General features: G+C 37.5%; 1 protein-coding gene across 1 annotated transcript in view; it reads left to right on the top strand.

Annotated features, from left to right (window-relative positions):
* The window catches only part of ST13 (suppression of tumorigenicity 13 (colon carcinoma) (Hsp70 interacting protein)), a 31,886-nt gene that overhangs the window by 9,963 nt on the left and 6,303 nt on the right, over nt 1–15,620 (top strand). The window contains exons 2-10 of the mRNA XM_006866880.1: nt 713–770; nt 2,827–2,902; nt 5,529–5,599; nt 7,063–7,129; nt 10,306–10,390; nt 10,524–10,634; nt 12,405–12,507; nt 13,683–13,799; nt 15,254–15,302. Of these exons, the coding sequence (XP_006866942.1) occupies nt 713–770; nt 2,827–2,902; nt 5,529–5,599; nt 7,063–7,129; nt 10,306–10,390; nt 10,524–10,634; nt 12,405–12,507; nt 13,683–13,799; nt 15,254–15,302 (737 nt within the window). The remainder of the gene's footprint in view (nt 1–712; nt 771–2,826; nt 2,903–5,528; nt 5,600–7,062; nt 7,130–10,305; nt 10,391–10,523; nt 10,635–12,404; nt 12,508–13,682; nt 13,800–15,253; nt 15,303–15,620) is intronic.

A 15,620-nucleotide genomic window follows, 5' to 3' on the forward strand; every position in this document is an offset into this window, starting at 1 on the left:
CAATTGCTTTAGCATCTCTATGCTGCAGAGCAAGTTTCAATGTCTCTCTGACATCCATTTTGACCTTTCCCTTGTTACTTCATAAACTGTATTTGAATTTAAGTGCTATCTGAAAGGTTGGTGGTTTGAATCCATCTGCTGGCCCCATGGAGGAAAGGCCTGGCAATCTCCTTTTGAAGAAGCTGTCCCGGAAACCCTGCGCAGCTCCTCGGACCCAAACGGAGTTGCCATAAGTCAGAATCAACTAGACAGTAGGGGTTTTAGGTTGTTTTTTTTTGTTGTTTGTTTATTGCTGCTAAATATCACATTTCAAGTTTTAGAATATGAAATTTCTCAATTTCAAATGAGCTCTAAACTCATAACTAACAAATGATTCTGTCATTCCTTGCTTACTTTTCAGTCTTTTCCCTCTTTCCTGTATGAATGTGCATAGAGAAGGTGCATAGTTATTATTTGTTAGGCTTGTTGTGGCAAGAGAAGGGCTAGGTTTTCCTTAACCAATATTCTAAAAATATGTAAAATTTCAAATTGAAAAAGGACTCAACAATTATATCAAAGCATTCAAATTAATTAAGCATTTACTCCTAAGATTTGGAAATGACAGCATCCGAATGTCTAACTTTTATTTTTTCCTTTTCTCTAGATAAAAGAACGTTACTTGTTTGGTTAATTGCAGTACTCTAAACAAGTATTTTTTTTCTCATCTCTCAAGCATGGGTGGTAAAATACCACCTGCTACTCAGAAAGCAAAATCAGAAGAGAGTACCAAGGTATGTTATACAGTTGATTGTGGCTTACGTTTAACTGCTGCTCTGCAATTGTTGTTGTTCGTGCCTTGAGTCACTTGAACGACCGACCTTATTGTTCAAACTGACCTTGAGGTCCATTTTCTCCACGTTCTCTTGAAAATAAGCTCTACATAAAATTTGTTTCCAGACCTAAAATTTCATTTAAACATAATTTGTTATTGAATATTAGCTATGGTTTAAAATAAAAATTGTGTGTCTTCCTGGCCTGTAAAAGCTAAGCTCTGCAAAGCTTGTGCATCTGTATGCTTCACCATTGTGCCTTCAGAACCTAGCAGTGTCTTATCATAGGTACCTTCCTCATATTTGCTATGTAAAATAACAAGTAGCCCAAATCCCCAATTCTCTTGTTTTTTCTGAGCATTTTCACCAAAAGGGTATGGACGATCAAGAAGGGGTTGCCAGTAGCTGAAATGTAGAAATGAGAGTGCAGTGTTCTCTCCAGAATAGTTGTTGTTAGTAAGTGCTGTTGAGTCGGTTCTGACCCATAGCGACCCTGAACAGGGTTTCCAAGGCTGTAAATTTTGATGGGAGCAGAAAGCCTCATTTTTCTCCCGTAGAGCAGCTGGTAGTTTCGAACAGCTGATCTTGAAGTTCGCAGCCTGATTCGTAACCACTATGCTACCAATACACCCTTGGAAATTCTCAGATCTCACTTTTTACCTGCATGTCTAAACTATTTTCACCAAGTTTTCAATTACTGTTCTTACATTAAGAGGGAATTTTGTTGTTTAGTATAAACAAAAGCCCAACAAGTTGTTATCGTCTTAGGAGCCGTAGATAGACTGTAGTAAACTGCTATGAAAACACAGTTATATATCACGTGTATAATCTCTGCTAAAACTTTTTGCAGTAACATTTCTGTTGAGACTTAATGATTGGTGTTATTCTCCGCATATGCTGAACCCCATCTGGCACTTTGCACATAGTAGAGATTCACAAAGGTAGCACTCTGCTTCCAATTTAAAAAACAAAACAAAAGGGGAAGCTATCTACATTAACTGGTTAAGTAACTTCTGATACACATACACAGTTGAATGAATGTAGGTAGGCTGATAATGGTGTATTAGCAAGGTAGAAGTGCTGTCAAATAGATTTCAACTCATATTGACCTTGTCTAAGGTTTCCAAAGAGCAGCTGGTGGGTATTATTACTTAAGCAGTAACAGTTATGTGGGGTATTATTACTTAAGCAGTACCAGTTATGTGAGGTATTTATTAAGTGGAAAAGTTGTTGTCTTTTATACAGACTGAATATCTAGAATAAGAGACAAGAAACCACACTGGTTACTTATAGGATGGGAAGGAAATTTGCTTTCCATCATGTGTGATTTAAAAAAAAAAATTATTTTTTTTCGAATTTTCATCACTTGTGTAAAATACAAGTAATTTATTTGCCATTCAGAAACTGTTTTAAGAATGTAAACATTTATAGTAGACATATTCAGCAGCAAAACAGCCTGAACTGACATGAGACTATTAATAGTCTGTGTTTATCCCACTGAATATGAATGCTCAAACTTTATTTTGCAGAAATATCTGTTGTGAGTGTGGAGAGTTGTGAGTTTCAAAGCCTGTTGTGAGTGTGGAGAGTTGTGAGGTTTTTGTATATCTATTTATATTAGCTTCCTAAAATCCAACTTTCTTGAATTCCAAAGACATAGTTTGAAAAGATTGGAATAATAAAGTGGGCCTGTACTTCATTTTTAAAAAAGAACCAAAAACTAAAAGAAGTTTTCCAAAACAATTAACAAGTAAAAGTAATGTTTGTAAACACTTTATACATAAATTTGTTTTACTTGTTTTTTTGTTGTTAAGTGCTATCAAGTTGGTTGTGACTCATAGTGACCCTGCATAGAGTTTCCAAGGAGAGACTTGTAAGTTTGAACCGCCAACATTGCGGTTCAAAGCAACCTTGGGGTCTAGTGCTGTCTCCCACAGTGCCACACCAGGACTTCTCAGTTACATATAGTGGATATGTTATTCAATACTGATAACATTGTTTGCTCTTCTTTTGCTAGGAAGAAAAAACAGATAATAAGATGCCAGAAGAAAGCGTAAAGACAGATGAACCCTCAAGTGAAGAAAGTGATCTAGGTGAGAAGATGGTGTGTATGTGAGAGAGAGTTTTATGATCTGAGTCTATATGGGTTTCTTTTTTGTTTTTTTTACATCATTCGTTATATCATCTCTAAGAAAAGACGATATGAGCTATACATGAAATCTAAATTTTCTCATAGCCACGTTAAAATTCATTAAATATTTTTCTTCTGTTTGAGATCCAAGTATATTTTACGCAGATGAGGGGGCTTTTTTTTTTTTTTTTTAAAGTTTGTGGGAAAATGTCATTATCTTTTAATTCTATTTCTCTACAAACTTTGTGAAGCCCCGTCTTACAAGACCAGTTGCCATTGAATCAGTTGCGACTCATGCCAAACCCATGTGTGTCAGAGTAGAGGCTTACTTCATTACTTCACAGAGTTTCAGTGGTGGATTTTCTGGATATAGATTGCCCAGCCTTTCTTCAGAGGGGCCTCTGGTTAGATTCGAACCTCTAACCCTACGGTTAGCAACTGTCTTATGAGAAGTTTCAATCTCCGCATAAATTCTTATACCTGTTTATTTTTAAAAGTTTGCAATAAAATGACTTTAATTCAAGCTTCAAGTTTAGCTTAGTTGTATAGACAATGTGATATTGATGAGAAAATACAAATCATTCTATAGTCTTTTATCCTTTATTATTATGAGACACAATTTTTCCCTTTAAGAACATCTTGGAATTAATCATAAAGTAAAAGCTTTGTTCAACTTTTCCAGTACTCAGTCAGAAGAAACACAAGATAATTCTCTTAATTTCTTTGGGCACTTCCTAAATTGACAGTGATTTGTAGCATTTGAATGGTTGTAAGCAGTTAGATCTATGACACCTTTATATTAGTTTTCCTCAGAAAACTGATGATATGCTTTTCAGTATGTATAAAAATTAGTATAGTGAAACATAACAATAAGGGAAATGTAAGTCTTGTAATTTAAATTTTTATAAATACAAATTTTTGGTCTGACAAAACTGGAATGGTAGAAAGTTCCTTTTTCATAATCAGCTGAAATTCTTTGACATATAAGAATTGAAAAATATCTATGCCATGAAGTTTTGTTTTGTTTTATTATTAACACCAAAAATTAATAAAAATTCTTTATAAATTTTAAAATCCTTTTAAACCTTAGTATTAACTGGTTAATCTCAAATATTACACAACTAATAAGGAGCTCTGGTAGCGTAGTGGTTACGAATCTGGCTGCGAACCTTAAGGTCAGCGGTTCGAAACTACCAGCCGCTCCGTGGGAGAAAGATGAGGCTTTCTACTCCCGTAAAGATTTACACCCTCGGAAACCCTGTACAGGGTCGCTATGGGTCAGAACCGACTCGACGGCACTTAACAACAACAATGTAAAAAAATAAAGATAACTTATTATTTGAAATTGTTAGAAATGTCTTGCATTTTACAGACAGTTATTTGGGAACTTAATTAAAAATATTTCACTTTGTTAAAGTACCTACAGTTTCCATAACATAATCGCTTTTGCCAACTATCCAAGTTTTAAGTTGTTTTTTTTTTGTTTGTTTTTGTTTTTTAATTTAAGGTTTTTATTGTGGATTGAGTGAAAGTTTACAGGGCACATCATCAGTTTCACATTCAACAATTCATATAACTTGTTTCATTACATTGATTATAATCCCCTCCATAGACCATCAGTTAAAAGTATTTCTCTTTATTAAATTTTTTTTAATGTGCACAAAACAAGCTGTGTCACTGGTCGACAAAGTTACAAGTTCAGTTGCTTTTAAATTTTTGGTTGGATGTTTTTAATTCTAACTTTTGGTTTAAATTTGTTTTAAATTCTTGGTTGGATGTTTTTAATTCTAATTTTTGGTGGTTGGTTTTAACTTAGATTATTTTAATATTTGTGGGGTCTTTTGGGGGTTTGCTCTGCTGTAGCAAATTCCCATTGCTATTCATCATGAAATTTGCAACTTTTCTCTTTCCAAAAATGTTGGTCTTTACTATTGTGTTTTTAGTATTAATTAGCTTTGGAACTTGAGTCTATATCCACAGTTTTTCTTTACATTAAATTGTAAAATTTTGTCTATAATATTTTTAAAGCAAACTAATATCTCGCTATGATTTAACATCATATCACTCATGTTTTGCTAGCCACATGAAATATTTCTTTAAAAAATTGATGTACAGAAAAAAATTATTTTGAGTTAGATCAATTTGATGACTGGACTCAATTAGTACTACATGTTAAGTGTAAAACTGGGAACCATGTATCTGCTAACATTCACACTATAATACAGTATGAGAGAGGAATGGCCCTATAGGATAAGCATCGGACTGCTAACTGCAAGGTCAACAGTTCAAATCCACCAGCTACTTCTGAGAAACTCTATACAGGGTCTCTATGTGTTGAAATAGGTTCAGTGGCACTTAACAACAGTATCTTACGTGAGCAGATAAAGTACATTTAATCTTAGAAAATAAAGTTGTATTTAGTGGGGAAAGTTTTAAATGTATCATCAGTATTTAAATTCATTTAAAATAACAAATTCATTTCATCAATTTGCACTGACACGTTTAAATCATTAATAGCCTTATGTGGCTAGTGGCTACTGTAGTGGATCTCACAAGTCTTAATGTCATTTTTTTTTCATATTTGGCAGAAATTGACAATGAAGGTGTGATTGACCCAGACACAGATGCCCCTCAAGAAATGGGAGATGAAACTGTAGAGGTAAGTTCAATGGCATGTTCTGCATTACTTTTGCAGTAATTTTATGAAATGATGCTTTCTAATCAAAGCACCTATTAAGTTGTTATTCTCTAATTCCAGCATATAGGAAAGGATTTTATTTTACTTCTTAAAATGCTTATGGAAATTCCCATGTTAACTTTAACTACACCAACAATTTCTGAAATATTTTTATGTTCTATTTTCCCTGCCCTTTCAGTTTGCATCTGGTTTCACTGCTCCTTAGAGTTTACCTAAGGTATGTGCCTACCAGGGAAACTATCTGTTTATAGGATACCTACTGTCAAGTTGTTATCAGAAATAAAACTGTCACAACAGGGATGATATTGCCCATTACAGTGCCAAAATTACTGTCTATGAAAAAACAACCACTGCCATTTAGTCTATTCAGACTCACAGAGACTACACACAGGGTTTCCAAGACTAAGTTTTTACAGCCACAGACAACCTTATCTCTCTCCTGGTGAGTGGCTGATGGGTTTGAACCACCAACCCTATAATTAGCAGCCCAGGGCCTAACTCACAGCACTACCAGGGCCCCTTATAAAGAATCCTTAGTCTTGTTAACACAGGTTGGATTTAAACAAACCTTACAGTCCACTGCAGCACCACACTAGCACTCTAGAAAGATTCCTTAGGGGAATTGATCATGGAAAAGATTGAACAGTTTAAAAGTGACTTTTGTCTGTCTTCTCACCAACAGTTCATACTGTTGGTATTCATTTTTACAGATGTTACTGCAAAAAATAGTACATTCTTGAGATTTTTAATTTTTAGTTTTAAGAGTTTCAATAAAATTGAGCAATTTTAAGTTTGTCAGTAATACGTAGATATTTGTGAAGTCCATTTCTCATCTTTTAGCCATTTTCCTACTTGATTTTTTTCTTACTGCTTTATAGTCATTTTTTATTCTGGATGCCAACATTCTCTTGTCTGTAAATACTCCACCACTGGTCTGTCAGTTTGTGGTACTGTAGTGGCTTGCGTGTTGCTGTGATTCTAGAAGCTATGCCACTGGTATGTTAAATAACCAGTAGGTTCACCCATGGTGGACAGGTACCGACATGAACTTACCTAATAGTAGGTATTTTCAGGAACCAAGAAATGAAACCATTTGAGGATTCAAGTCTATAAAGTAGTTTGAACCCATAGTGAGGAGGTTGGGATTTTTTTATATTTGGGCAGAACATCCTACTTTGATTGGGATTGTGGGAAGCAAATGTCATGTCTAGAGCAATGTTGGGAGCCTTTTTTTTTTTAATGTGTTACAGTTCGTTGTGTGTAATGTCTTTAATTAATCAACTATTATAATGTTTATCTTTGCTCCCTGGAGACTAGAGAAGAATTGAATGAAAATAGGATTGTGACAACCACATCCTTGAGAAGGCCCAAACTGCTTCCTTCTTTTTGTTTTCTCTCCTAAGTTGATTTCTATTTCCAACTAGATAACTGAAGAGATGATGGATCAGGCAAATGACAAGAAAGTGGCTGCCATTGATGCCCTCAGTGATGGTGAGTTTTATGTCTTTTCCATATTATTGTAGTGCTTGGAATAGTCTCCTTTCTGCTTCAGTGACAAAAAATGCTGCAGGAAAAGTGGAAGGGAACATACTGAATATTAGCATATTCTCCACCCACCCCTTCTTCATTGATTAAGAGGTTACAGCTACTTTGCTTCAGGTCTTGGGCAGGTCTTGATCTGTCTGATGCAAAGCCTTTGGTTTCCTGGTTGTCATGGTGTTTCTCCTCTGCTCTTAAGAGAAGCCTGAAAAAGTTGAAAGGCTCTCAGAGAGTAGTATGAGGACAGTGGTGCTCAACTTTGCATAGTAACACCCTTGTTCATAGTTTATCACTTGCTTTAGTCTGCTCCCACCAATGCAAGGAGACTAATACTACTAAGTATAACGTTGTTGCTGTACGCCATTGAGTCACTTCCAGCTCAGAGACCCACTGTGAACAGAGTACACCTGTCCCATAGGATTTCTTAGGCGCGGTATTTACAGGATCAGGTTCCTAGGCTGCTTCTCCCACAGCGCGACTGTTGGGTTCAAATAGCTGGCCTTTCAGTTAGTGGAGCAAGGCGCCTTCGTGTATAATGTTAGGTGGTGGTGGTGGTGGGTGCTCTCAAGTCGGTTCCCACTCAAAACAGTACTGTATAGGGTTGTCATGAGTGGCTGGTGGGTTTGAACTGCCGACCTTGTGGTTGCCACAGTCTGGTGTTTATCCTACAGCACCACACCAGGGATCAATGTAACGATTACTGTTAAGTTCTGTCCAGTCAGTTCTGACTCATAATGACCCTGTATAGGGTTTCTGAGGAGAGGCTGGTAAGTTTGAACCGCCAGCCTTGCTATTCAAACCAGCCTCTGTCTATCTTCAGAGGAGATAGTGACCAGGAGCAGTCTACGGCTGATCCTTATGGAATGGAGGTCAGACATAACCTTCACTCTTCAACCTTTTTAACAGTTCTGACAGCAGCCTTTCCCCCCTTTGTCACTCTCTACTTCTCTGCTGGGTAAAATAATCTACAGTGTAGTAATGGTGGTGTGCTGTGGAGTCAGTTCTAACTCACAGCGACCCTGTATAGGGATTCCCAGGCTGTAAATCTTTACAGGAACAAAAAGCCTCATCTTTCTCCCACAGAACAGCTGGTAGTTTCAAACTGCTGATCTTGAGATTAGCAATCCAACTTGTAACCACTATGCTACCAAAGCTCTTCAGTATAGACCATACTCACAGTTACATACAACTCAGGATCAAGATCAATAGGCGTGTAGGCAAAAGCTCCCTTCCTCAGTGCAGGACTGCTGTCTCAGCACGTCTCAGCCATGCAGGGCTCCTCTTGGCCCTGCCATTGGTCACTGCTGACTCTCACTGCGCCCCTCCCAGGCTTCTCATCTTCAGTGCTATAGCTCTTTTTGGAGGTTCCTTACCCTTTCCCTTCCTCTGTCCCTCCATTTCTCTTTCATTCTCAGCTGCTGCAGCTTCCTTTAGCTGCTTCCTGCTGCTTCTCTTCTTTCTGTCTGCCTAACCTTTGTGGGGTTGGCTGCATATACAAGATCTGTATATGGGAAAATTCTGTGTGGAAACTGTTGACTACAGATTAGTAAGAACATGTATGCTCAGGCTTACTTTGTTTGCTTAGGTGCTCTGTCCCTGTCAGGGATTGTACAGTTGAAAACAGGCTATGAACCTGTTAGAAGATGCTGTGGGATTGGGAGAGAGATGTCAGCTCATAACTAGAAGTGGAATCTTTGAAATGGTTTTATTTGTTTTTTTAAGTGAAATTGTTCGTTACAGATTTGTATGTAAGCACACATAAGCCGTGTTTACTGTGCTTACTGATTGATACATGTTAAAGGATTAACTCCATTGAAAGGTACAAGGCTAATGAAAATGCATTTCAGTTTGCTTCTGTAATGTTTTTTTGTCATTGAGAAGTGTAGAATGAAGTTTTTAATCATGATTTCTTACAAAAACCAGGAAATGATGAGTGTATATTGGGTATGGAAAGGTTGCTAATAACCTGGCTGAGGATAAAACATAAAATCAAATCCCTCTGTACATGATGATTCACTGCTAAACACAAAGCTTGTGTGAGATGCTTTTTTTTAAAAAAAAAAAAAAAAAGCCAGACTACAGTAACAATATGATGTTCACACAACATGTAAATCACACAGTGCCCCTTTCATAGAACATAACATTGAGCCAACTGACCAAACGTCTGATTGCAAGGAGATCTTTAAGAAGAAACTAATAGATTACTTACAACTATCTCAGAGTTACTTAGTCACAGATCTGAAACTCAGCTGTTAAATTCCGCAAAACTCTGGGCTACAGAAGACAGAAGTGAAGTTGGGAAGTTCTTGAGGGATGTACATTATAAGTAAAGGTTTGTTTTGCAAAGCCAGTTTTATATACAGAGACTCCACAAGTTATGAACTTTTGACTTTATAGGGGACAACTCCTGTACTTGCCCTTAATGCTACATAAATGTGCCCTCACTTTGAAACAATTGAGCCAACCCCTACTGTAACAAACTCTTCATCACAATCACCTACTTGTAGCATATGCAACATATAAATCATGGGAAAGGTTAGGAGCTTCCCAGCCAACTGCCGTGGTGTCACCTTCAACAGGAGCCATCCTGCTGGACAGAGTGGGCCTGCCCCATAGGGTTTCCAGGGCTGTGATCGTTACAGAAGCAGATTGCCTCATCCTTCTCCCACAGAACAGCTGTTAGGTTCCAGCTGCCAGCTGTCAGTGCCAAGTGCTTTAATATTGCACCACGAGGACTCCTCTTTCACTACACTCACTACTGTTGAGTCAATTCCAACTCATAGCAGTCCCATGGAGGCTTCCTGAGACTGTACATCTGTAGGACAGCACACAGCTTCATCTTTCTCCCTTTGATTGATCCCACCTGCAGTTAGCAGCCCACTGCATAACCCATAGGGCCCCAGGACACTTCTTTGCACTAAACTAAGATTATAGCCCTTGTTCTATTTACATCCAAATTCTTAAAGACACCAGTAAGGACGATTCTTGTTCATAACTCCAGAGCCTGTATTAACTTAGACACTATAGTCTTTTAAGTAGGCTAAAAGAAAAACATGAAACCTAATTGCATTTCTTATTAATATTTTTTAGCCTCTGAATGTTTTTCTATAATTTCTATTTCATTTTAGGTGAACTACAGAAAGCCATCGACTTGTTCACGGATGCCATCAAATTGAATCCTCGATTGGCCATTCTGTATGCCAAGAGAGCCAGGTGAGAACTCTAAACCAAAAAGCATCCCCTGGTGAATAATTTACTCATTTAATTAGAATTATTGATGTGGTGGAGGTCCCAAAGGTTTTATTGTTTGAAATGAATACTTTTTAATATTACACTTATTTTTTAGTGTCTTCATCAAATTACAGAAGCCAAATGCTGCCATCCGAGACTGTGACCGAGCCATTGAAATTAATCCTGATTCAGCCCAGCCCTACAAGTGGCGAGGCAAAGCACACAGGTAAGTAAATGGAGTTTAATTATGTTTAGAACTCTTTCAAGTTTTAGTTTAGTGTTTTATTATGTTTTGTTTTCAGAAGTACTGTCTGGGTGTTGCAAGTAACATGTACTTTGTATAAGTTTTTTTCTCCTTCCAGTCAAAGAAAAATATTGCTAATAACCATTTTTGATCATGTAAAACCAAGTGTAAGAGTTTTTCTCAAATGTCCTTACAAATTTTCTTACTTTTTCTTTTGTAACTTAATATTGAACAACCAATGTATTAATTACATAAGGAATATGCTAGCCTGAAACTACTGTAGTCTCTCCTAGGTTACCTAAAAAGTCAAAAGGGAGAATTAAAGAAACAAATGTTATCATTCTGGGCTGCAGTGGGAGTCCTTGTGGCCCAGAGATGAATTGTCGTGAGAGCCCGTCGCATGAACAGGTGTATTAGATGACTCAGAGCATCTCTTGTGGTTATGAAGACACATATCAAGATATAGAAAAGTTTTTAAATAAAATGTTAGTGAATCTGGACATAGGAAAAGTTCACACAGGTTACTGTTGATCCCTTTATTGTTGTTAAGTGCTGTCCAGCCGGTTTAGGTTCATAGTGATACCACATAGGGTTAACAAAGAGTGGCTGGTGTAATTCAAAAGTGCTTTCTACCACATCACCCACCATTCATCTTTGAACATTTCTTTGTCTTTGTATAAAACAGCATAAGCTCAGCTTGTACTGTGCTTGTCCTGACTTGGAATTAGCCATTTGACTTTGTTTCTTTGTCATTGAGAAATGTAGGAGGAAAAGGTTTTAATTACGATTTCTTTAAAAAACCAGGAAATGATGAGTTTATACTGATATTTCCCATTAAATTTTAAATTAGTTTTCCCTATTTTTTTTTTTTTTTTACATTTTTCTCCTTGTCTTTGTCCCTAATATGTTTACTTACTTGTGTTACTCTACAATATACATAAAATCATTTTAGAATTATAATTTTCATGAAAAATTTACATAAGCTAAGTTTAAAGTTGGGGTTTGTTTTGTTTTGTGTTGGCACTTTTTATCCTTAGAATGTTATCCATGTGATACTCAATTAGGCTCTTTGATTTTCTGATTGTTTCAGCATTGATGGTGGTAGTATGCGATGGAATCCGTTCCAACTGTAGGGTTTCCAAGGCTATAAATCTCTACAGGATCATCTGTGTCCTGTGGGACAGCTGGTAGTTTCAAACTGCTAACATTAAGGTTAGCAGCCTAACTCGTAACCACTATACTACCAGAGTGGACTCATAGTGACCCTGTATAGGGTTTCTAAGGAGCAGCTGGTGAACTTGAACCATCGACCTTGCCATTCAAACCTACTTTGCAGACCAGCGCATTAAACCCACAGTGCCACGCCAGGACACGTTGTTGTTGTTGTTAAGTGCGGTCAAATCGGTTCTTTCTGACTTATGTTTTTGAGTATGTGAAACATTTACATGTTTCAAGAGTTAAAACTGTGTCAGATATATCCAGATAGTCTTCCTTCCATTTGCTGTCCTCAACCTCTTCCCCCTCCAACCATTATTTTCAGAGTTAGCCTTCTTGCTGCTTTTTTTTTTTTTTCCCAACAAAGTGTCCATTGTGTTTCCCCTTCTAGCTTATATTGAAGGTAGCATGCTATCCTACTTTTCATGAGTTAGCTTTTACGGGAAAAGAAAATTAAGCTTTTATTTTAATAAAACTCCTTTAGGGAAGAGATCATGTGTCACCTAAGTTCCTAAAACAAGTTTAAATCTGTTTCAGACTTCTGGGCCATTGGGAAGAAGCAGCACATGACCTTGCTCTTGCTTGTAAACTGGACTATGATGAAGATGCTAGTGCAATGCTGAAAGAGGTTCAACCAAGGGTATGTTCAAGTAGAGAAAGGAAAGCTCACCAACTGGGCACTCTAGTATTTAGATTCCTCAAAAGCACAGGAGAAGAAACGAACCACTGGGAATTTAAATCTGCAATCACTGAAGCTTTGTGCTCAACTCAGGATGTCTATTGGGCTTTCATACTTTCACTTCTCATGCTGTTTTATAGCAAACTTTGTTACTGTGTTGAATTATAACCAGAAAATTAGGGGTGGTAAACGGAGCATCAGACATACAGCACGAAATAAAAAATCTCTAAAAACAAAATGATCCAGAAATTAGTCTGGTCAAACGTGAAGACTTTGTGAAAGTTAATACATTTCAACCTTTTTTTCCCCCCTAAATGATTATATTGAATCTGGTAGCTAGAGTATCCTGTCTTAAGATAATTTCTATCTAAAATATAAAGTGTAACTAATTTAGTTCATTTAAATGGTGTATCTTTCAGCTTTTTGGTAAGTTGAACTATCCAGAATTTACTCCCAAAGGATTTAAGATAGTGGAGAGTCTGCTGAATTTATCTACCACCAGATTTTTTTGTTTTTCTTCTAACATACTAACTGAGCCAGATAGTTACATGAGGTATTATTCTTGAGCACGGGGGTCTTAACAAAATAATCATTAACCTTTAAATCTTCATTTTCTTTTCTGAATAAATAATACGTTCTAAGTATTAGGTACTGATCATTGTACTAGTGCCTGGTACACTTACTTATATACATTTTATCTTAATCCCTATAGCGATTCTTTGAGATTGGTTTCCACCCCCACTACCCTAAGGGTTAAGGAAACACATAGACTGTAACAAATAACCTGGTGTGTGTGACCCCATATCTGCTTTCCCATGACAGACAGACATCATTGATGGGATACTTTCCTGCAAAACTAAGCTCTAATTTCTGAAGCTCTAGCACTATGGCTTGTAGAAACTACCAGACAAGGATTGTGCAATTTGGAAATATTTATCATCCTCGAGCTACTTGTTAGAGATGTATTACAGTTACCTAACTTCCGATCCCAGACTCGTCCTCTATTTCACAGTGCCCCATGCAACTGTGATTGGTTTTATTAAAGCTTGAGTGATAGAAGGCCCTTTTCTGTAAGCTAAATCTTATTATTCAAAACTCTGTTGGCTTTGTTCAGCCTAACACATTTTCTTCCCTAGGCCCAGAAAATTGCAGAACATCGGAGAAAGTATGAGCGAAAACGTGAAGAGCGAGAGATCAAAGAAAAGATAGAAAGGGTTAAGAAGGCTCGGGAAGAACATGAAAGAGCCCAGAGGGTAAAGTTTCTGTAGTTAATCCGGGAAGGGAAAAATACAGTCTGTTAAGAGTTCTTTGGATGCCATTCCAATTCCTGGCTCCTATATTTAATGCTGGTGTGGCGCTGAGGGCTATGCGTCAGACTATAAAGTTGTTTGAACTACAAGGTTGGTGGTTCAAGCTCACCAGCTGCTCCTTGGAAACCCTATACAGGATCGCTATGGGTCGGAATCAACTTAACAGCGCTTAACAACAACAGTATTTCTGTGGGATAATTTATAAACCTATTGCTGTCGAGTCGATTCTCACTAGTTGTGACCTTGTAGGACAGCCTTGAACTTCACTATAGTTTCAGAGGCTATAAATTTTTTTTTTTTTTTAAGTTTTTATTATAAATTATGTAATAGTTTACATTGGAGGGCATTATCTTTACATTCATCCTCTCGTATTTAGTTTCATTGCAATGATTACAATCCCCTGCCCCCTGGCCGCCAGCACACAGGCCCTCTCCCTCACTGAATCTAGAGTCCCCAGCTGCTCCATTTCACCATGTCATTGTCTCTGCCTTCAGCCCTGGCATCACTGCTTCTCTGAATAGGGTCCCGCACTTCGCTTTTCTCCCTTGATGGTCTCCAGGTACCTCCGTTCCTGGACTGCAAAGTCAACCACTCCCCTTCTTTTCTTACAAAATGTCTACCTTTATCTTTCCAGCACTGACAGTCCTGATAGCAATCATCCCCTATTAAACCACAAGTCTTATCCCCATCACCTTTCATTAGCCCCGTCCAGACAGGTTGGACACCTCTGGAACTAGGTTCCCTATTGAAAGCTTGTAAACCAGTCACTTCTTGCCTTTGTAGCCCCCCCATTTTGGGTGGCCAATGTCTTAAGTTACCCATCCTTGTCAACCCTGTGTACCAAGGGGGTGGGAATGATCCAGAGGCTATAAATCTTTATGAAAGCAGACTGCCATCTTTTTTCTTCGGAGAGGCTGTTGGACTCGAACCACAAACCTTTTGGTTAACAACTGAGTACTTAACCATTGCTCCAACAGGACTTTTTCCTATGGGGTAATGCTGCTACTTCCATTCCTTCATTTTCGCTAAATTTGGGGATTTTTAGTCTTTGAATTCTTAAATGAGCTTACGTTTCACGGACTCTTTTGTGCCTATGTGATAACAGGAATTTTTGCCAATCAAGTAATTGAAACTTGGCAGTATTATTTATTTTCTTGGAGATGCTTATTCTGATTGAAAAATTTGGATTCTTCACTTGAAAGGAAAAACCATAGCCCCTTCACAGTGTTTCTGCTACTCTACTATGGTTTCTCTTAGTTTTAGTCTATATTAGGTATATGAATTTGTGCTATTGATGTCCACAGAGAAGGGTTGGAGTGACAACTGACTTCAATTCTGTATTTTAGGATTGTATTTATATAATTCATATGTATACATATTTCCTTTTAATATAAAAGGAGGAAGAAGCCAGACGACAATCTGGAGCTCAGCATGGCTCTTTTCCAGGTATGTTTAAAGCAAAATTGTATTGTAAATAATTGGTGTATTTTGTATTTAAAGTCTCATATTTATGTATTGCATGTCATTCCAATTGTCCCAGGAACAATGAATGAAGTTATTTAAATGTTAACCTCTTGGAAGTCTATTCTCAATAAAATTTCTGTTCGGGAAAATACGGTACTATGGAGCTCTGGTAGCGTAGTGGTTACGAATTGGGCAGCGAACCGCAAGGTCCGCAGTTCGAAACTACCAGCTGCTCCGCGGGAGAAAGATGAGGCGATCTGCTCCCGTAAAGATTTACAGCCTCGGAAACCCTGTTCAGGG

The sequence above is a fragment of the Chrysochloris asiatica genome, unplaced genomic scaffold (assembly GCF_000296735.1).
Source record: "Chrysochloris asiatica unplaced genomic scaffold, ChrAsi1.0 scaffold00097, whole genome shotgun sequence".
NCBI lineage: Eukaryota > Metazoa > Chordata > Mammalia > Afrosoricida > Chrysochloridae > Chrysochloris > Chrysochloris asiatica.